The following is a 22534-nucleotide window of genomic DNA, read 5'->3' on the forward strand; positions in this document are numbered from 1 at the left end:
AATTGGGCTTAGTATAAACAAAATGTTTTTTTTCTCATAACATACTAGATATTACCTTTAACTAGATATTTAAGACCTGCAATAAATATTTATAGCTATTGTTAGGAATAGTTAGTTTTGAAATGTGTCTAAAAACAAACTGAGAGTTAGAAACTGTACTTTTTTCTCTGCTTCTCTCGTATTTTCATTATAACAATTAACAAATTCAAGAAAAACACTCAGTAGCTATACAATCTCTGTCTTTAATTCTTTTGACAACAAAGATATTAGCTATCCTTAGGTGTGGTTGTTAAATAAATTTGTGTGAATTATCATGTGTTTTGTAAAAGTGAAAGTCATGAAGATAACCGTATTATAAGTATAATTTCCTCAAGTTATTGATATATTAATTAGATAAGTTAGGTTATAAATACAGGGTTGCCACTTTACATGGAATTTCACAATTTAGGCTAAAATAACCTGGAATTTGAGAAATTTTGAAAAAAACCTGGAAATTTGATGAAAAAACCTGGAATTTTTAATTACTTTAAGATTTCAGTTGTAAAATTTTGATTTGACACAAAAAATCTATCATAATTTAGATTTTTTGTCATCATCAAAACTTTTTTTTTTTTTTAAAACACATTTAAAGTAACTTAACAGTATAATTTCAATGCTTTTATTCTATTTAACACAGTTTCTTTAATAGAAATTAAATTAACTAAAAATAGACCCGAAAATGTTAACTTTTAAAAACCTGGAAAAAATTTGAAAAAATGAGATGCAACCCTGTAAATATAGTATAAGTTTTTAAATATTAAGCAGTAACCTTAGATTAGAATAGATCTCAAATTTTTGGCTTGTAATACATGTTTTCAGGCAAAATCAGATATTTCTAGCACAAGTGAAAAAATAATTTATGTCAATTCAAATGCTCAAAATTTATGAATTATTGAAAGAAATTTGAAAATATTTCTTTTGTGTAGATTATTAATTTAATGAACTGATTTAAAAGTAAGCTTTCAAATTTGTAGCCCAGCTCTCTGAAATCAGAATATTAAATATGTTGGTAGAAGTTATTTGGTTAGAGCACAAATTAGTGGAAAAATTGCCAACAGTTTTCAATTAAATGTATTATAAGAAAACAACCAATATTATAGGTATATTTGCTACTTCTTGTTATTTAAGTTCTTAAGTTTAAATATGCAAATTTTTTAGGACACAATGTGCTAGATTTGCTGGAGGAGACTTAAACAAAATTGATAAATTTGTTAAAAAGTTTGATTATTGGGAGGCCACCCCATTACAAACAAATTAATAGGACAAGTTTACAAATCTAATTTGGTGCTGACCAAAAAAGGTTTTGAAAATTTCAGACTCAAATTGCAAAATTTTGTGTACCAACACTTAATAAACCCAGAAAACCTGGGTAAATTTCGTTTATTGTTGCAAGGGATAGAGTTTGAGACTGATGTTTTTTTACCATAAAAAAAAAATGAAGAAAACAGACAGGTTTTCTTCTAATTCTGTATAAATTTTTCAAAATCTTAAATCTTTTAGTTTTTAATTGTGTTTTGTATGTTGTAATGTTTTGTAAGCATAAAGTATACAAGCATAAATTCATGGGGTGCAATATACTAATGGTAGTTTAAAATTAAAAAACAATCAGGCTAGTTTAAAACTTTTCCTGGTTACATAAAAACTCAGGCTGACTTCAGTCTATTTACAATTTAAAAAAATTAAGATACTTTAGATCTTTTCTGAAATCTAAGGCTAGTTTATATAAACTAAAAATAATTATCCTAGAATATTTAGTTAAACTTAAAAATCTTTTGTCAGTTGTAAACAGACTTTTTTTTACTTTTCTTTACAAACCAGTGGTGTACAAAACATTTGCCCTTTCTAAAAAAAATTCTCTAACTTTTGTTTTAAGCTATATTAAGTCCTTATTTCAAGTACTACAATTAAAATATTACTACTATATAGAAAAGTTTCTATGTTACTGTTCAAAAATATACTGTTTTTTTTTTTAATGTAGCATTTTTAAAGTAATTATAGTTACTTTTTTAAAATTTTTAATTGATTATAGTTTTCTGTACTAGCACAAATATAAACTATGTAAAATAAAGTAAATACTTTTTTTTCATTATTGTTATAAAATTAGCTCAAAGTACTAGTTACAAGCAAATGGTGCGCATCTGATGACCAAAAAGTCTTTCTCCACACCAATCTATTGACCTTAGTTGTGAGTGTTCACATTTTTCTTTTCTTAATTAGTTAGTACGGAACAACAACTTTTATATTATGAAATAATATTTTCATAACTTTAAAGTATCTTTTCAATGTTGTTAAACTATAAAGACATTTTTTTTAACCTTTGGTTTAATTTTATACTAGAAAAAATTAAAATACTTTTTTTTAACCTGAAAATAATTCAAAGAACCTGAAAGAATTACCAAAAAAATTTGGCAAACCTAAGATAAATTAATAACAATTTAATTTAAAAAACTTGAAAAAGTTTATTTTATAATTCAAACTAATGAAAAAAAGTCTACTTTCTTTAGTTCATACATACAAATAATTTTATAGTATGTTGGTAAAAACTAGTAAGAAATTATAGAAATAAGTTAAATAACTTGTTAAAATTAATGAAATATAAATAACTTTTAGTTATTTTCACTTTGTATGCGTACATATATGCTTTGTTGTTTAACTAATTAAAATTAAAACTACCTGCTAGAGTATCATTATGTAAATTTTTGTTGCACCTTTAAAACAAAATATTTTTGATTAGTTTTAAGTTGTATTAAAAATTTTTATGACTTGATATTTTATTCTTTCATGACTTTATTATGCAATTTAAGTTTTGGTCAAAGACCATGTCAGTGCTTATATAACATCTAAAAAGATATGTAACAGTCATGGAAAATTAACAATTTAACAAATTAACCAAGAACAAATATTTACTTAAAAACAAATTAGATTATAATCTTTAGGTTAAATATATGGTCATGTATAAGCACTGTTGAGGTCTTTGACCAAAACTTAGTTTGCATAATAAATCCTGTCTAGAAAGAATAAAATATATTACTTCTCCTATAGAAGTTGAGATCTTTATATTTGTTTTCAAAAAATCTAAATATAATATTCTTAGGATTCGTTTGTTAATTAACTAATAAAAAAATATTTGTAAACATGAAACAAAGAGTTTTTCAAGAAGCAGTTAAAACACAAATAAAACAAAAAAGTACAAATTGTAAAGAGTATTTTACTATGGCTTCTTTTATGAAAAAAGTTAATTTCAAAGAAGAGTTTGAAATTCAAACAGAAATGAAAAAAATTGATTCCACTCTTGATATCTTGTCAACAATAGATGGTTGTGCTGGTTAGATTTAAACAATTTTGAGTTTGATTTAATTTTGTTTTTGGAAACAAACTATCATACGTATTTTATATTCTATTCTTATATGAATACTAATAATTACTTCACAAAATTAAAATTACAAGATTTTGTTGTTATCATTACAGTTTTTATAATCACCATATTACTTGTAAGTGTATAAACATTAATTTACATAAAAATAAACTTGAATGACCTTGATAAAATTATTTTATACTAATTAATAGAAAAAAAATTGTAACATTGATATAATCTTGTATATCATACACTACAATGTTTCAATCACAAAGTGGAAGCTCGACTATTCTAATTATGACAATTAAAATTCAAACAAATTAAATTCTAATATTCTAAGTTATGACAAATTATCTCTTTTATTAAATATAATTATCCAAATTTTTCTACTGTAATATTAATAAATAGACCTATATGAACTTTTATTTATTTTTCAAAATAAAATTGTTTATTTGATATTTGACTAAAATGATTTCTAGAACATGCTAAAATAAGGCTTCTTTTAAATAAAGTTGTAGAAATTTAAGGCTTGAGAATACATAAAGCTTAAATCAAGGTTTTTTAATTCAGTGAGTATACAAACCCCAATTTTTAAAGAACCACAAATTACTGTTTTTAATTCTAGTTTTGGTCTATTAAACTGTGTTATTAATTCAAAATGGTGGAGTATTTAAGTTTTATTGAACTATTTATAAAATTATTGTTATTATATTCCGATGAACTTTTCTGATCAGAATATTTAAATGGAATCATTTGCCATGGAGATCTAACTATTTTTTTTTTACAAAATTTAATAATGGCTTAAAGTAAAAACTAAAATTATTTACTAAAGCAGGGTTCCATAAAAACTGGAAAACTGGAAAAAACTTGGAATTTGACAATTTAGGCTATAAAACTTAGAATTTGAGAAATTTTGAAAAAAACCTTGGATTTTGAACAAAAATCACTACAAAACCTTGGAACTTTAAACAAATTTAACATGTTAATTAGTAAAATTTCGATTTGACACAAAAAATATATCTTATAGATAAGTTATTTTTGTCCTCATCAATTTTTTTTTAATTTAAAAACATATATAAAGAAGCTTGAATATATCTTTTAACTGTTGTTATACTATTTAACACAGTTTTTTACCTTGAACTTAATTTTAAACTAAAAATAGACCCAAAACGTGTAATTTTAAAAACCTGGAAATTTTTTTTTGAAACTTGGAGAAGTTTCCTGTATATGTTTTCAGCATTAATATAAAAAATTCTATTGTAACAGTAAAAAAAAATATTAAGACTTATTTTACAAAAAAAAATTAAATATATTCTTTTTTGAAAAAAAAATTCCTACATCAGGACTGTATATTATTAAGTTAAGATTAGACTGAGAAATTTTCAAAATGATTTCTTTAAAACTGTGGAGAAGATAGATTTTTAATGAAATAGTCATTTGTCTTTTAACTTAGATCCTTCCATAAGTATCTTATCAAACTCTCTTACTTTGTTCTTTCATATCTCAATAAATAATTAGATTTTTACAAAATGGCAAACAGCAACAGCTAGCTAAGTTGAAGGTTTTAAAATTAAGATCATCTTGTAAAAAAAGTGCTACCCTGCTATGGCCTTAAAATATGAAACAATTAGTTTTCTAACATTAAATTTTATCTTAGTGTACCAATTTTTTTTCTAAGTGTTATTTTTTACATAGAAATCCATCATGATCTTGTAGACAAAGTCAGTGATTTGCAGGGTTCCCACTTCCCTAGAAATCCCTATAATTTTGCAACATTCCTAAAAATACCTATTATTTTATAAAAAAAATTGAAAAGTATGTGAAAATCCCTACAAATTACGTTTTTTTTGTGATTGAAATTTGAAAGCCAAAACAACAAGTTTAAATAACATCTTTGCAACCTCAATACAATACTATGACTCTATTTTACCACCTAGCAGATAATTTTTTTCCTTTATTATATTAAGGGCATAAGGAGGGTCTGACATATTTTTACTAAACATAACATGGGATCTTATACAAAAGCATAAAGTACAAACTACAAGCTAGTTTTTATAGAATTAAAAAATCTTATTTAAGTTTTGATATATTGTAATTTTTATAAAAAGTTTCTGATACAAACGTATGTACCACACATTTTTAGGGGTCATTTTTCTTGGAAATTTAAAAAATTACTAAAAACCTATCTTCTCCTTCATTTTTTGAGCTAGAGACCTCAAACTTTTAGAAAATGTTCTTTTTATAGTTTATAAGACTTTGAATGTTGGAATTTAAAAAATATTAAAAAATAAAAATTTTAGAAAAAAAAAACAAAAAAATAGGTGGTTTTTTTTTATAAAAATTTTATTTTTCAAAATTAAAAAAATCCCTGCATTCAATATTTTTTAAATTTAATGATACACTTTCTGTGAAAATTTATAGAAGATTGCTTGAAAAATAAAAAAAGAGATAGATTTTTAGTGAAATGGTCTTTTTTTGCGTTTTTAGTTTGCGCCTTCTATTAGAAACCTATTGAGGTCACCGACTTTGATCTCTCATATCTCAAAAAATACTTTGAATTTTTTCAAACGGTTAAAAATGTCTGATAGCCCAGATAAAACTCTATAAAATAAGATCAACTTGTAAAAATCAAGGTGGACCCCCCTATGCCCTTAAACACATTATATCTGAAGTTTGTTTACTTAACTAAAATTAGAGCTCAAAAACCCTCAAACTTTTGTAAATTTCTTACTAAGACTGTGCTTATAAACGGTCAATGACATACTTTACTTTATTTACCTTAAAAATATGTTCATAACGTTTAAAATTCATTGTTTTTTTTTATGACATTTTCCCTATAATTTTGCTATATATAATAAAAAATTTTTAATAAATTTTAGTGGGAACCCTAGATTTGGGAGTTGAAAAAGAAAAAGTGTCTGAATGCAGTGGGGTAAGATTTAAAAATAGTTATTTCCTACGTTTTATCATTTTTGAATCTTAAAAACTACTAGTATGTTACATAACTAAATATTGTAGTCTTTTTTTTTTCTCTTTTATCCAAATTATTGTTTTTTAAATATTTGAAGTTTATAAACAAGTTTTAATACTGAATTATTAAGCTTAATGATATTTTATGATGGGAACAATTTTTTTCTAGCTCAGTTATATTTTAATAATTTTCAGCAGTATGAATACAATTTCATTAACATAAATAATTTCAAACTTATATAACTATTAAGGCTATAGGTGGGGTCTAATACATTTTTTTACAAAAAATGACATTGCTATTTATATGAAAGCTTCAAGTACAAACTACAAGCCAGTTTTTATAGAATTCAAAAATATCATTTAACTTTTGAGATATTTTATATTTTGTTAAAAGTTTCTGATACAAATGTATAAACTGCAAATTTTTTGCGGTCAATTTTCTTGGAAATTTAAAAACTCACTAAAAATTTATCTTCTTTTTCATTTTCAAGCAATCTTCTTCAAATTTATCAGGAAATGTTCCTTACATTATAAGAAAAAACAATACTTATGAGTTTTAATCATTTAAAAAAATAAAAAAAATAGAGAAAAAAAAAAAAATTCTTAAAAAAAAATATTTTTACTAATTTTTTTTGAAGTCCAAAGTAAAGTTTTTTTGTTAATGTATAAAGATTAGACTGTGAAAGTTTAAATAAGATTGCTTGAAAAATGTAGGAGGTGATATATTTCAAATAAAATAGTTTTTTTTTGCTGTTTTAGTTTTCCCTTCTCATAGGGTACCAATTATGCGGACCGACTTTGACCAGTTATATCTCAAAAACTAATTTGAATTTTTTTAAATGATAAAAAGCAACTTGAAGCTTAGTAAAAACTCTATAAAATAATATCAACTTGTAAAAAACATGGCAACCCCCCTATGGCCTCAATGAAAATAAAAAGTAATACTTGTTGCTCAATTAAGTGTTAAAATTAGTAAAAAAAATCTATTAAATCCAAAAATACATGGAGGCTTTTATTAATTAAAAAAGCAGTGTAATCAAAATATTTTAGTTTGCATAGCTTTAGCTTCTATTATGAATGTTAGCTTAAGTTTAAATTAGATCAAAAACGTTAGTAAACTTTCTTAATTTACTAAAAATTTATTCACTTCTGCTTGCATTGGATCCAAATGTTTATTGATTTATTCTGAACATATTCACTTATGTTATGTTTTATAAATGTCTTGAGTTTTCACTTGTATAGCCGTTTGAACGAAAACTTTTAAATGTGTAAACCAAACAAGTATTGTATTGTTGGGTTTTTTTTTGTTGAATGAAAACAGTATGAGAAGTAAAAAATAATCTAAATTAGCAGGAAAGTTTAACTTTCCTGTCTATTTAAAATTCTTTCAACTTTGACTGATAAAACACCTACGCATGAAAAAACTAGTAGGAAACTTTCAGACCCAAAAGAAGTTTATTTCAATGTGTGTAAAAAGCTAAGTGTGTCAAGCTTTAGTATATTAGGAAAGTTTTTGATCTAAATAAAGTTGAAGCTATTTATATTCATATATACAAGCTAAAGTTAAATAAAGAAAAGTGTTTTGATAATACAGTTAGTTAGTCAAGTCTTTTTTTTTGTATATTTAGATTGAATTATGTTTCCTTTTTTGTAGACTATTTGTATACACTATGTTTAACAATATTGATAGTTTTTTAAATTTTTTGAAAAGCTTTACAAGATTAAAACTGTTTATGAATTATTGCAGTCGTACACGCACCAATTAAAGTTCTTCATATACAGTTGTGTAAGAAAAACCAATGTTTTATTTGAACTAATTAAATACGGGCAACATAATGGGTTTAATTTGAAATAGGCACTATAAAACCAATACTTAAAACAGGAAATAAGGTTTAATCATTTGCCATTAATGCCTGAACAATCTCACGAAGAAGATCCTGATTACTCACCAGAGCAGAAAAATGAAAATGACCTAGAGTGTTTCTCTAAACTTGATCAAGCTAGTGAGTTGGCAACATGTTTTTTGAAATATACAGTTTTAACATTTTGTACTATAAATAGTCTCAAGAATTTTAAAATTTGAAGCGTTTTTTATGTATTATTCATTTTAATGTTCTAAATCTAAAACAACCTGTATTATTTCAGTTATTTTATGTCATTTAACAGATACTACGAGCTCAAACAAAGAAAAAATGGTTCCATTTTCATCTGCAACGTTTCCAGAAGATGAAGATAATGATCCTGACTTTAATCCTTTGGAATTGAAAAAAGTGAAAATTATCAATAAATATAAAGTATACTTACTAATGTTAGAAGTAGTCAACTTTTTTTTTCAGGAGGCCAGATTTAATAGAAAAACCATTTTGTGAGAAGAAATAGTTTAAAAATACTACTAGCAGCTTTGTGATTTTAAAGAGTTGTGCTATTAAATTAAATAAATCATTAATTGTGAGCACATTTCAAAATATTTTTCATTAAATACCTTACCTTTGTTTGTTATGAGTAAAATGTTTTCAAGCTAATAAATTGGTTGCTGGTCAGCGTCTGTTAGCCTAGCGATCCAGCCCTCAGGCCATATGTTGCTTTACCCGACCTTACTTTATCTATACCATAACATTTTGTATCAATTATCAAATTTTTATAGTATCCGGGGTTGCCAAAAAACCTGGAATTGTGGGAAAACCTGTAATTTGACAATTTATGCTTAAAAACCTGGAATTTAAGTAATTTTGAAAAAAACCTGGAATTTTGTCCAAAAATTACTAAAAAACCTATAAAAATCTGAAATTTTGAACAATTTTTACATGCTAAATAGTAAATTTTTGTTTTGACACGAAAAATCTATCATTTACAGGGTTGCCACTTTACCTGGAAAAACCTTGAAAAACCTGGAATTCGACAATTTAGGCAAAAATAACATGGAAAAACCTGGAATTTTTAATAATTTTAACATTATCAGTAGTAAAATTTCGATATGACATGAAAAATCTATCATTTAAATAGGATTTTTTTGTCATCATAAAAAAATTTTTTATTAAAAAACACGATTAAAGTAACTTCACAGTATCTTTTCAATTTTTTTCTACTATTTAATACAGTTTCTTATATAGAAATTAACTTAAAACTAAAAATAAACCCAAAAATTGTTTTTTTAAAAGACTGGAAGAAATTTGGAAAATCTGGAAAAAAATTTGAGAAACGAGTGGCAACCCTGTATATAGATAAAAAAATTTTTTCAAAAATTAACTATGGCTTTTATATAGTGATGTACCAGACTCACTATCCAGGTCCGGATCCGGCCGGATATTGCCATTTTTGTCTGATATCCGGATCCTATTCCGGCCTTAAAAATTTCCGGATCCGGCCGGATTCTAATTTGAAAAAAAAAGTCCGGGTCCTGCCGGACCCAAAATTGTGAGTCTGGTACATCACTACAGTTTATATGAAAGCTTTAAATACAAACTACAAGCCAGTTTTATACAATTCAAAAATATAATTTAATTTATGAGATATTTTATTTTTTGTAAAAAGTTTCCGATACAAACATATGGACCACAAATTTTTTGAGTCAATTTTCTTGAAAATTAAAAAAATCATTAAAAATCTATCTCCTCCTTCATTTTTCAAGCAATTTTCTCCAAATTTTCAGGAAATGTGCCTTATTAAAAGGAAAAAAAACGTTACTTTAGAATTTTAATAATGTAAAAAAATAAAAGTTTTATCACAAAAATTAAAAAAAAAGTGTTTATTAATCAAAAAATAATTTTACAATTTTTTTTTCGATAATTTCAAAGTAACGTTTTTTTGTTATTATATAAAGATTAGACTGTGAAAGAATGAAGAAAATTGCTTGAAAAATGTAGGAGGAGATAGATTTTAAATAAAATAGTCTTTTTTTGCTGTTTAGTTTTCCCTTTTTATAGGGAATCTATTATGCGGCCGACTTTGACTAGTCATATCTCAAAAAATAATTTGAATTTTTTAAAACAATAAAAAGCATCTACAAGCTTAGAAAAAAACTCTTTAAAATAAGACCAACTTGTAAAAAACATGGCAACCCCCCCCTATGGCCTTAAACTAAAAATAGACCCAAAAACATGTAACTTTAAAAACCTAGAAGAATTTCAGAAAACCTGAAGAAATTTCTCAAAAAAATTTGGCAATCCTGAGTATCAGTTTTATTGTTAGCTACTCTTCTTAATTTACAGTTATTAAGCGTATAAAGTTAATAAATTAAAAACAGTGCAAGTAAAATAACTAAGTAAATAAATTTGAAGAATGTTTTATATTAAAGCAACAATTGCTTTTAAAATAAACTGTTGACATGATTCTTTGGGTGTATAAGGTTTATTCGCGTTAGGTTCGGTAAATCATGCTAAATCAGTTTTTTGACATTTAGAATTTCTCTATAAGCATTTTATTTCTTTTTTCTACTGTCGGAAGGAGTTTGATTAATTTTGAATACCATTTTCAATTTAGTATGACTAAGTTTTCAATCAAAAATAAGATTGAAGGTAAGATTTGAGGAGCTTCAAGTTTATAAATTTAATAAAAAAAAAAAATATATATATATACTTATAAACTTAAGTTAGCTATGACGTATTTCTACAAAGCTGTTAAATTAATAGGCTATTAAAACTAAAATTTAAAACAAAAGTTGAGTTAATATGTTATTAGTAGGGAATTTGCATATACGTGCGTATTTAGTTTCAGTTTTTATTTTTTGATGAGCATTGATTTTAAACTATAAAGCTTACCTCCAGCACCTCTTAAGGACTTTGAAATTGTTATCGATGTTGGAGTTTTGGTTGACACTGTATACACTGATGCAAGTGACCAAAAAAGCACTGCGTTTTTGTTTTCTTTTGTAGTCAGCAACACTTCTAAATATTTAACGCGTTGTCTCCCCAATATAGGAAATGCTGTCGTCTACAGAGGAGCTATACTTATATAGCCTGTTTTTTTTAATAACTTTGTACAATTACGTCATAGTTAACTTAAATTTCAAAAATTTATCAATCTTTAAAACTATTTTAGACTTCATTTAGATTTTGGAAAACAATTAAAGATTGGATATGAAAAGTTTCAAAACTATAAGCTCTTATTCAATAAAACGAAAAATATAGTCATATTAAGTTCAGGGTTGCCACTTTACCTGGAAAAACCTGGAATTTTTAAAATTTTCACATGTTCAGTAGAAAAATTTAAATTTGACTCAAAAGATTTATCTTAGAAATAAAAAAATTTGTCATCATCAAAATTTTTTTTTATTAAAAAACATTTTTACAATATCTTTTCATAGTTTTTATACTATTTAACACAGTTTCTCACTTTAAACTTGACTTAAAACAAAAAATAGACCGAAAAATGTATACTTTTAAAAACCTGGAAGAAATTTGGAAAACCTGAAAAAAATCTTGAAAGAACGAGTGGCAACCCTGTAAGTTGCAAATCGTATTTTGTTTCTGTAGCCAAGTATTATTTGAGCTAGCACTCTGAAAGTCGAATTACATGTCTTGGCAGTTACTTTATAAATTAAGTTCAGACAAGTCAAGTACTTTAATGTTTTCATCTGGCCATGTTAAATTGAATAGTTTGAAATTGATAAAAATGAAAGTTTATTAAAAAGGCCGAGTATTAGTAGGCTACGTCATTATAAATAAACAAATAAGCTACGTATTTTCATCTAGTTAAAGGCCTAATTGGGCGCTGACCAACAAATGTTAGCAAAATGTCAGTCTAAAATTGCAAAATTTTGTGTGTGAATTCTGCTTTAATATTTTAGTTTTAATTTGTTATCAAGTTTTTTATCCGGATAAATGTTACAAAACGGTATTGTTTATTAAAAATATGTTAAAAATAGTAGAATAAAACTGCAATTAAACATTTGTTTTTTAAAATGCGCTCTCTGGTCAGTTTTATCATGACGATTGTCTATCTTCTATGTTATGATACTAGAGGGTTTGTTATTTTAGATTTTTTGACTTTATTTCCTGTTACCCTATATAAAGGATCCAGATTGTGTTTGAAGGTCAAAAAAATTATTGGTTGGATTAGCTTGCCGCCCAGACTCTTTTAGAAAACAAGCCCAACGTAAAATTTATAAGAAATAAAAATGTGACCTTTAAGTTTTTTGCTTGAAATTTTTTTATATGTGGCAAATATCAATAAAACAGCATGGTTAAAATTTAACTTTGTTTAAAGATAGTTGTACGGAGGCATTTCTTTATTTCAAAAAACTGTTATTTACAACAGGCGAAACAAAAAACACAAAATCGAAATAAAGCTCTCGTGTTACTTTCACTATTCCGTATATAACTAACTCCGTATACCGTATTCAACTTAACACATGATGTTTATGTGATCATTACTACATACCAAACCATTTTAAGCTATGTTGCTTTTTTATCTTTCGTACAATAGGCTTGTTTTTGAAAAAGGTCTGGTAGAGAAAATTAATGTTTTCTTTAAAATTACCCTCTCCCTTAAAAATACAATGGATTTTGAAAGGTGCAGATTGTTGCTGATAAAATTTTATTTGTTTACTACATCAAATATAACATAAAACCGGTCTTTTTAACTGTTTTAGTAATTTTACAATAAAAAGTTTTAAATGAAATCTTTTCAAGTACTTCCCTTTGTTAGATTTTAAGTTTTACCTTGTGGAAATGATAAAAACAATAGCTTAGTTATTATTTAAAATATAACCGATAAATATCCTATTTTCATTAAAAAGTAGATAAAAGGTGTAATAAATTTCAGTTTTATTTTTTAGTTTTCAAGTTGTAGAAAGTATTTTTATTTTGAACGACAAAATATAAATAAAAGGTTTTTAGTGTTAATAAAAATTGTCTTGGCATTAAAATAAAAACTAAACAGAAAAAAACGGAATCTGAGGAAAACATAACTGATATTGACATATTTAGTAAGTTTTCATATTTAATAGTTATGATATAAAATACTAATTGTATTAAACAATCCTTTTAAAACCAATTTTATTGTTAGAAATTTACATGTACAATAAGAGCTAGTTAAGGTTTTATTAAATTTACTGTTGTTTTAGCAAAGTGAACAGTACTTATTTATAAACGTAGAAAAGTCTAATTTAAAAAAAAAATTTTATGAATAAAAAATATAAATAAAATATGAATAATACAACAGTCTATGTTATTCTACCATTGTTCTAGCCTTTATAGTAATTGTATTGACATAGAAGTAAAAAGTTAAAAAGTAAAAACTATCTAAATAACTTTATTTCATTAATAACCAATTGGTTTATAGAACGTTCTAAAAATTTATTAAAACAATATTTTTTTCTAAATTGACTTTTACTTAAGGGTGCAAAAATATTTTTTAATATTAGTCAGTGTTGCCAAAAAACCTGGAATTTTCTACAAAAATCACTAAAAAAACCTGAAATTTTAAAAAACTTTAAGATTCTCAGTAGTAATATTTGATTTGACACAAAAAATCTATCATATAGATTAAATATTTCTGTCATCATCAAAACTTTTTTCATTAAAAAACACATTTAAAGCAGCTTTACAGCATCTTCTCGATGTTTTTATACTATTTAACACAGTTTCTTACCTATAACTTAACTTTCAAATAAAATACACCCAAAAATGTGTACTTTTAAAAACCTGGAGAAAATTTGCCAAAAACATTTGGCAACCCTGATTAGTTGAGTTTAATTTAAAAAAAATCAAAACATTAAACTATCCTATAAGTACATTCATTAAAAAAAAGTTCAAAAATAAAACATAATTAATTTTTTTAGATGAACCACTCAGCTCTTATTCATTGACTCAGTTAGTTCGAATTTTTTAAAACAGTTTATCTTTTTATCCTTTCTTAATATATTATATATATTATTACATTTCTTTAATAAAATTTTAAAAATAAGTAACGACACAAAAAACATACATACTAATTACAGAATTTAAGTATTTGTAAGATAACGTAATATTTCTTGTGATTATTTTTAATGTGAAAATTTGTCAACTTTACAGAAATTATGGAGGTTTTAGTCAAACAAGTAGTATGCCTTTGATTGACAATTATCAAAATGAGTTAGAAACAAAACCTGTTTATTGTAAAGTATGTTTTTGTTTTAGAGTCCATAGTTATTTCTGTGTACTAGATTAATATTATTATCTGAGTTTAGGACATAGGGGGATTCAACAAGCCAGCTTTTGTAGAATGAAAAGTTTTTATTTAACTTTTGAGATGTTGTAGTTTTTATAAAAAGTTTCCGATACAAACGTATGGACCACAAATTTTTTGAAGTAAATTTTCTTGGAAATTTGAAAAATCACTAAAAATCTATCTTCTCCTTCATTTTTTGAGCTAGCGACTTAAAACTTTTAGGAAACGTTCCTTTTATAGTTTAAATACTTTTTTGAATGTTGCAATTTAAAAAAAAAACAAATTCCTTCACTCAATATTTTTTAAATTTGATAATAGACTTTCTGTGAAAACTTAAAGAAGATTGCTTAAAATATGAAGGAGATATATTTTTAGTGAAATGGTCCTTTTTCGCGTTTTTAGTTTGCGCCTTCCATTCGGAAGCTATTTAGGTCACGGACTTTGATCGCTCATATCTCAAAAATTACTTTGAATTTTTTCATGCGGTTAAAAATGTCTGATAGCTCAGATAAAACTATAAAATAAGATCAAGTTGTAAAAATCAATGCCCTTAAGTACAATACTTAGTGTCATATAAATAATCTTAATGTTACTAGTGGTAATATGTAAATGCTTACATTAAAAATAAATCATTTTAAGTAAAAAGTTTGTTTAATGATGTGAACTTTAAGGCAAAACTAAAACCAATTCTATATATATATATATATATATATATACCTATTTATAGTTTTTTTTTTTAAGTTTTGGTCAATACTGCTTGACAAGTGTGTTTGGAGCTAAATATTTAACTGTATGATAAACAACAGTTTTAGACAGCTGTTTAATATATTAGATATTTCTGTCTCATATAATACTCAGTAAAGCTTTAGTTTATTAAACATGTCTGCAGAAATTTAGAATTTGATTTGAATTATAAATGTTGTGGCGTAGTACTAATGAAGGTTGTTGTGCTGTTAGTTAAGTTTGAAATGCGCTTTATAAAGCAGTGGTCTTCAAGTTGATAAAAATCCATGCACACTAACCTGCAAAAAAAGTACAACCCCAACTTGCGGCGCTAGTGGTAGGAACACGTAAATAACTTGAACTATCTTTATAAGGATACTGCAGCAATTTCTGCGCTTTTTTTTTAGGACTAGCTTATTTATTTATGCAAAACTCCCACAAAGTTATGCTCTTCTTTATTATTCCAATAAAAGTTGTTTCGTTAATGTTGTTTTCACAATAAAACTTTTATTTGTATTGCTCAATTATTAATTTAGGGCCCTGGAGAGAAAATGACCATTCTGGATATATTTACAGGGCCTGCGAGAGATAAAACTTACATTAAAAATTCTAGGAATTAAAACGTATACGAAAAAGTCTTAGGTTTAATTAATGGGAAATATAAAACTTCGTAATTTAAAAAGTTCAAAGTAGAATTAGCATTTTGACAAAATAATTTAAATATTTTCGTGTATAAAATAAGATTTAAATGTTTTGGCCAGCCGATAACTAGATTTTTTCACATCTGGCATGCTTAATAAAAACGTTGCACACCCCTAACTTAAATATTAATTTAGAAAAAAACATTTCTTCAATTAAGGGCATGGAGAGGGGGTAAACACCTTTTTTTGAAATTTGATCTTATTTTATATATTTTTTACCAAGCTACAAAATGCTTTTTACAGATTTTAAAAGTTCAAAATAATTTTTGAGATATAGCCGGTCAAAGTCGGAGGCAATAATAGGATCCTTATGGGAGGCGCAAACTAAAACGGCAAATAACTAGAAATCACTAAAAAACTATCTCCTCATACGTTTTTTGAGATTACTACCTCAAATTTTCAGGAAATGTTCCTTACAATATTTAGAAAATTCTGACGGAAAATTTTTTAAATAAATTAAAAAATAAAAATTTTAGAACAAAAAAAAAATTTTTTTTGTTTATTTTTTATAAAAAAATTTAAATTAAAAAAAATTATTTTCGACAGAATTTTCTAAATATATCAAGGTTCTAAATATATCCTAAAAGTTTGAGGTAGTTATCTCAAAAACGTAGGAGAAGATAATTTTTAGTGAAATAGTCAAGTTTTGCTGTTTTAGTTTGTGCCTCCCATAAGGAACCTATTGTTGCCTCCGACTTTGACCAGCTATATCTCAAAAATTATTTTGAACTTTTAAAACCTGTAAAAAGAATTTTGTAGCTTAGTAAAAACTATATAAAATAAGATAAAATTTCAAATAAAGGTGTAACCCCCCTATGCCCTTAAACTGATATTTAGTCATCTTAGTAATTTAGTATGCATAATTAACTAAATACTACGAATTTAATTTGTATTTACCTTTTTTGTTGATTATCATTTAATTTGATCAAAAAAGCTAAAAAAATACACAATAAAAGCAATTTAAAAATTTGAGTCATTGAAAGCTGTATTTACCGGTCATCTTTTCACTAAACTTGTGCCAACTGCCCTGGTCTGTTTACTTGATGCTGCGCTGATATGGTACTCCTCATTTTGTTTCTCAAATGTTAGGTGTTATAATTATTGCGTTTTAAAGAATAACTAAATTAATTTTACACCTTTATTCCTGTAAATTCTTAACTTGTAAGCAAAAGATTACTTGTGAAATCAATGAATTTATAAAATTTTATATATTTTTTTACAGGTACTTATATATATAGGTAAGCTACTATTTATGATGCATTGCTTCAGAATACAATATAACAGGACTTAGTATATAAAAACCTTCAATTAAATTTTATATTAAGTATAGACAAAAAAATTGTCTACGTAGGTAGACATCTTTTAAGTTCGTAAACGGAAACAAGTTATGTTTATAATAAAAATTCTGTAAGTACAGATGAAGAAATGCTCTTTGTTTTCTTCACAAAAAAGAGATTCGTTTTTCTAAAATGACTTTGTTTCAAGTGCAGTATATGGGTTTGGATTTAGAAGTTAATGAAGCAGTTCTAGAAGCGCTCAGTTTAATAAATTTAAGTTAAAGTTCAGAGTTATTAACACTCTAAGTTTCTTAAAAATTTAGGAACAATTTCACTTTTTGTCTACTGCTCTAGAAAGGCAGCATGAAATTAAAAAAAAATTCTTATTGTTTCGGTGTATTTTTATCTTCTCAAAACTTGTTTAGCAAACAAGCTCCGCTAAAAAACACTAAATAAATGATATTGATATTCAGAAATTAAACTACATTTTAATTTATAACATCCAGTTAAGTTTGCTGTTAAAATTCTATTGACGTTTAATCCATTACTTTTAATAGGAAATAAAGTTTAACAATTTACCATTGATGTCCGATCAATCAGACGAAGAAGATCCTGATTACTTACCAGAAAATAAAAGTTGTAATATTAGCTATTTTTTCCCTGAACTTGATCAAACTGGTTAGTTGTTATAACTTTATAATTATTATAATTCTTGTAAATTTTGGTTTAAATTTTAAACTTTATTAAGTGTTGAATGATTAAAGTTTTTATAAGAAATAAAACTACGTAGTTTATTATTTAATGTTTTTTATAAAAAGGTATTACAAGATCAAAAAAAGAAAAAATGGTTACTTTTTCATCAGCAACTTTTCCAGAAGACGAAAATAATGATCCCGATTTTATTCCGTGTGAATCGAAAAAAGTAAAAATTATTTGTTTGAAATTTTAAATAGTTTTGTATGTATGTCGTAAATTTTATTTTAGGCCATAAAAAGTGCGTGATGCTTTAAAATCTGACAAATATGATTGCGACATTTATAAATAAATCTTATTAATTCAGAGTTATTGTAAATTATCTCTGTCAATTGTTAATAAAAAAATAACCATTATAATCTTACTTTATAGACCTTCAAGAAATTGTTATTTCAAGTTAAAAATGTTAATAAATATACAGCTATAAGATACTGTAAAACTTACTAAAATATGACTTTTATTATTAATTATCATTTGTCTCTTTTAATAAATATTTATTTATTTTTTTTTACCATCATAAAAAAATTAGTTAGATCTAAGAAGAATTTTCTTTTTTTTTTTGAATTTAATTTTTTTTTGAGATATGGACCCTTAAAAGGTTTTTAAGAGTTTTAATTGTCGGTATTTGAATTGTCATGGAATCAGACCATAGGGGTTGAGCACAACATTTTAAAACTCAAAACTAAATTTAGCGCTAAATTACAGCTTAAATTATACTGTAAGACACCTACAAAAAAAATTTCAGATACAATCAGTTTTGTAAATGTTTCTGATCTGCATGGACGACAAGTTTTTTATGGCTTATTTTTTGGCAATGAATATTTTTTTACTTCAAGTCCATTCATACATTTTAAAAACAATTTGATTTAATATTCAGGAATTAGTCCTTGCAAAATTTAGAACAACTTGTAGAAAGAAAATAATTGAAAATAAAGTTTTAAAATTTAAATTACTTACATTAGAAAAAATAGATTTACTTTTAAAAAGAAATTTATAAAAAATGTAAAAACCTGCTACTATTTGTTGATATTAATGATATACTAGAAGTTTAAATAGAAAAGGCAACCAAACTACTTGTTAAGTTTTTAGAAAGGTTTTCTTTGTTGTAAACTTAAATGATAAATTGTGATACATCTTTATCGTTTAACTATTTATTTTTTCATGGCATAGTATTAAATATAAGCTTTTGAAAGATGTAGGTTGTTGCTATTAAAATATCTTGATTGTAAACAAAATCACTTATACAATGATATAGTTCTACGTCAAGTTTTTTAGTAATTTTAGAATATAAAAGTTGTAGAAATTATGCTAAATAACACCAAAATTCATAAAGTAACCTTTTTAAATTTATAATAATTATTATTTATTTAGTTTAAATTAATATTCTGATAGTTCAATGATGTAGTTTAATTGTTTTGTGTTTTTAATTATTAATTCAATACAATAAAAAAAAAAATTTTTTGCTTGAAAAATACTTGACAGAAAAAACTGGAATCTGAGAAAAGTATAAATGATACTGGAATTCATAGTAAGTTCTTATATGTAAAAATAAAATAATATTGTGTTTTGCTATTTTTTGAAAAATAATCAACTTCTACAAGTTTACATATACCATAAGAAGTTTACAGGGTTCCCAATCCCCTAGATTTTCCTCAACTTTTTTAAGTATCTAAAAAAATCACCGTATTTTCCCGCTTAAAATTGAAAAAATTATATAAATATATGGATTTTACTTATTTAGCTTAGTGCTGAAAACTTACGTGGTAATATATCAGAGACATATATAGTTTTTTGTTTAATAAGGTATGTTTATATTTTAGAATTTTAAGTTAAAAATGTAAAGCTTTAAAACTAAAATAAATTAAATGTGATATTTCACTATTATTTTTTATTTAGTTTTTGTTTTTTTTTATTTAGTTTTATATGAAAGAAATTATCAATGAAAAGAAAAGTATTTTAAATGTAAAAAATTGTAAAAACTCTGTGAATATTTCCTTATCTTATAAAATATACTTTTTTTAAATGCTAAAATGTATTTTATAAAAATAGAGATGAAAACTGTTAAACAGCAACTTTCTATAGAAGTAAGCTTAATAATCCTGTTAAAAAACTTCAGTAATATTAACTGTTAAGAAATAGGGGGAGTCCAAAGTTTTTTTACAAAAATTAACATAGGCCCTTGTTCTAAAGCTTAGAGCAGTGTTTCTGAACCTTTTTCTAGTGGCGGAACCCTTTTCCAAAGTTCAACTTTTCCGCGGAACCCCTAATTTTACATAAAATGTTTAATTAAATAAATGTTCTTTTTTAAATTTCGAAAGGCTTCGCGGAACCCTTGAGAGGCACCCCATTTCAGAAGCACTGGCTTAGAGTATATACTACAAGATACTTTTATAAAATTAAAAAAAAATAATTACCTATTGAGATAAAACAAATTTTGTGAAAAAATTCTGATACCAGTGTATGGAATTAAGAATTTTGAACAATTCACTAAAAATCTATCTTTTTCTTCATTTTTAAAGGAATTTAGTTGAAATTATCAGAAAATGTACTTTTCAATATTACAAACAATTTGTAGGAAGCGTATTTTTGAAAAAAAGTGATAAAAAAAATTCGATCGAAATAAAAAAAAACTCCTTTTTTTTATTTGTTTTTCATTAAAAAAATGTTTTTTTACGAAAATTCAAAAATCTATTTTCTACAAGTTGTTTAAAATTTTTTAAAGATTTATCTGAAAAAGTTTTAAACCAATTGCTCAAAAACTGAAGGAGTAGATAGATTTTTAGTGAAATAGTCTATTTATGCCCTTTTAGTTTGCGCCTCTCATAAAGAACCCATTGAAGGCTCTTGCTTTGATCGCTTATATCTCAAAAGCTACTTTGAATTTTAACACACGGTAAAAAAAACTAGTAGCTCGTCTAATTATGTAAAAAATAAAGCTAAATTTCAAAAAAGTGTTTTACCTTCCCCTATGCCCTTATTTTATATCAAAAGTAAGTTAATGAAGATATAAAAAGTAGCTTAATAAATACTGACTTCTCTAATACTAGTTAGTAGTTTTTTATAACTTTAGTTTGTTTTACCTGAACTTTTTTTGAAACTCTAGTGGAACCCTGTGTTTACTGTAACTTTTAAGGTTAATAGTAAGTATTAATAGAATTACCAAAACTTTAATTTGTATTAAGAAGTTTTTAGATGACATGTGTGAAAACTATTTTAAATTACAATTGATATCAAAAATTTTTTAGTTTGGCTATGCAATAAAAATGTTCTTCTCAGATTTATTTTGTAAAAAAATACTAAATGTATCCCTTAAAAATTTTTAGTTTAATACAGGGTTGCCACTTTACCTGGAATCCTGGAAAAACTTGGAATTTAAGAAATTTTGAAAAAAACCTGGAAGACCCTGGAATTTTTAAGAACTTTAACATCTTCATCAGTAAAGTTTCAGTTTGACTCAAAAAATTTATCATATAGATAAAAAATTTAAGTCATTACCAAAAACTTTTTATTAAAAAACACATTTTAAGTAGCTTTACAGTATCTTTTAAATCTTTTTATACTATTTAGCACATTTTCTTACCTTAAATTTAACTTTAAACTAAAAATAGACCAAAGAATGTGTACTTTTAAAAACCAAGAAAAATTTTTGAAAAAACGAGTGGCAACCCTGTTAATATTTATTATTGATAACAAGTTTAGACTATAATATTATTCCATCTATAGTTTTTCTTAGAAGTTATTTACAAGTCAGCTTAGAGTTTCTTAAAAATTAAGTACAATATTTCTTTTGTTGATCGAAAAATGGCACTAACATTAATAAAGTTTACATATTTTTTCCAGATGAAACACTCAGCACTTACTCAATATCTCAGTTAGTTTTAATTTGTTTTTTTAAAGTACACTTCCTTAAATAAATTTTTTTTAGATATTAATTTTAAGACAAGTAAAAAATAGTATCGATTTTTTACTTATACTGATAGTAAATTTTAAGTACTTGAACTTAAAATTTATATTCTTTATGATTAATTAAATAAACCAAGTATGCAAATTTTTCAGAAATTTCTGCACTTTAAGTGAAACAAATATTACTATGCCTTCGATTGATAGTAATCAAAATGAGTTAGAAATAAAATCTTGTTCTAGTAAAGTATGTCTTCGTTTTAAACTTGAATTTTTTTTCATTAGTATTTTAAAATAAGTATTTTAGTAAATTGATATTTTTTAAATAATTTTATTAAGTTTAATCATAAAAAATATACATTCAATAAGAGATTTAAGCTAAATAAATGTATATGCATGAACTAAAAAAAACAACCACTAATAACTTTTCTATACATTGTTTTTTATATATATATTTTTTAATAGCAACAAAATAAAATCAAAATCAAGAACAAACAAAGCAAAAATAATTAACTTGTATATAAGTTGATTTTAAGATAAGCTAACTAAAATTATTCAAATTTATTTGAAACATCATGATTTGTTTTTATGTAATTCTTTATAAATTTTGCTATGTGCTTTATATTGTTCTGATGAAACGTGTTAAACGTTGAAACTTAGTAAACAAA

The 22534-nt window shown here is 24.8% G+C and overlaps 1 protein-coding gene across 4 annotated transcripts in view; it reads left to right on the forward strand.

Moving 5' to 3' along the window:
• The first annotated feature begins 3147 nt into the window (after nt 1-3147).
• Nucleotides 3148-22534, forward strand: part of LOC145830164 (uncharacterized) — a 75222-nt gene continuing 55835 nt past the window's right edge. For all 4 annotated transcript variants that reach the window (XM_082938064.1, XM_082938081.1, XM_082938073.1 and 1 more), the window contains exons 1-12: nt 3148-3364; nt 6274-6326; nt 8247-8367; nt 8531-8634; nt 13244-13289; nt 14145-14175; nt 14377-14464; nt 17771-17891; nt 18032-18135; nt 19449-19494; nt 21807-21837; nt 22023-22113. In XM_082938064.1, coding sequence (XP_082794190.1) covers nt 3175-3364; nt 6274-6326; nt 8247-8367; nt 8531-8634; nt 13244-13289; nt 14145-14175; nt 14377-14464; nt 17771-17891; nt 18032-18135; nt 19449-19494; nt 21807-21837; nt 22023-22113 — 1026 coding nt within the window. In that variant the 5' untranslated portion in view covers nt 3148-3174. The remainder of the gene's footprint in view (nt 3365-6273; nt 6327-8246; nt 8368-8530; nt 8635-13243; nt 13290-14144; nt 14176-14376; nt 14465-17770; nt 17892-18031; nt 18136-19448; nt 19495-21806; nt 21838-22022; nt 22114-22534) is intronic.

This window comes from Thalia democratica, chromosome 1 (genome assembly GCF_965202585.1).
Source record: "Thalia democratica chromosome 1, ktThaDemo2.hap1.1, whole genome shotgun sequence".
Taxonomy (NCBI): Eukaryota; Metazoa; Chordata; class Thaliacea; order Salpida; family Salpidae; genus Thalia; species Thalia democratica.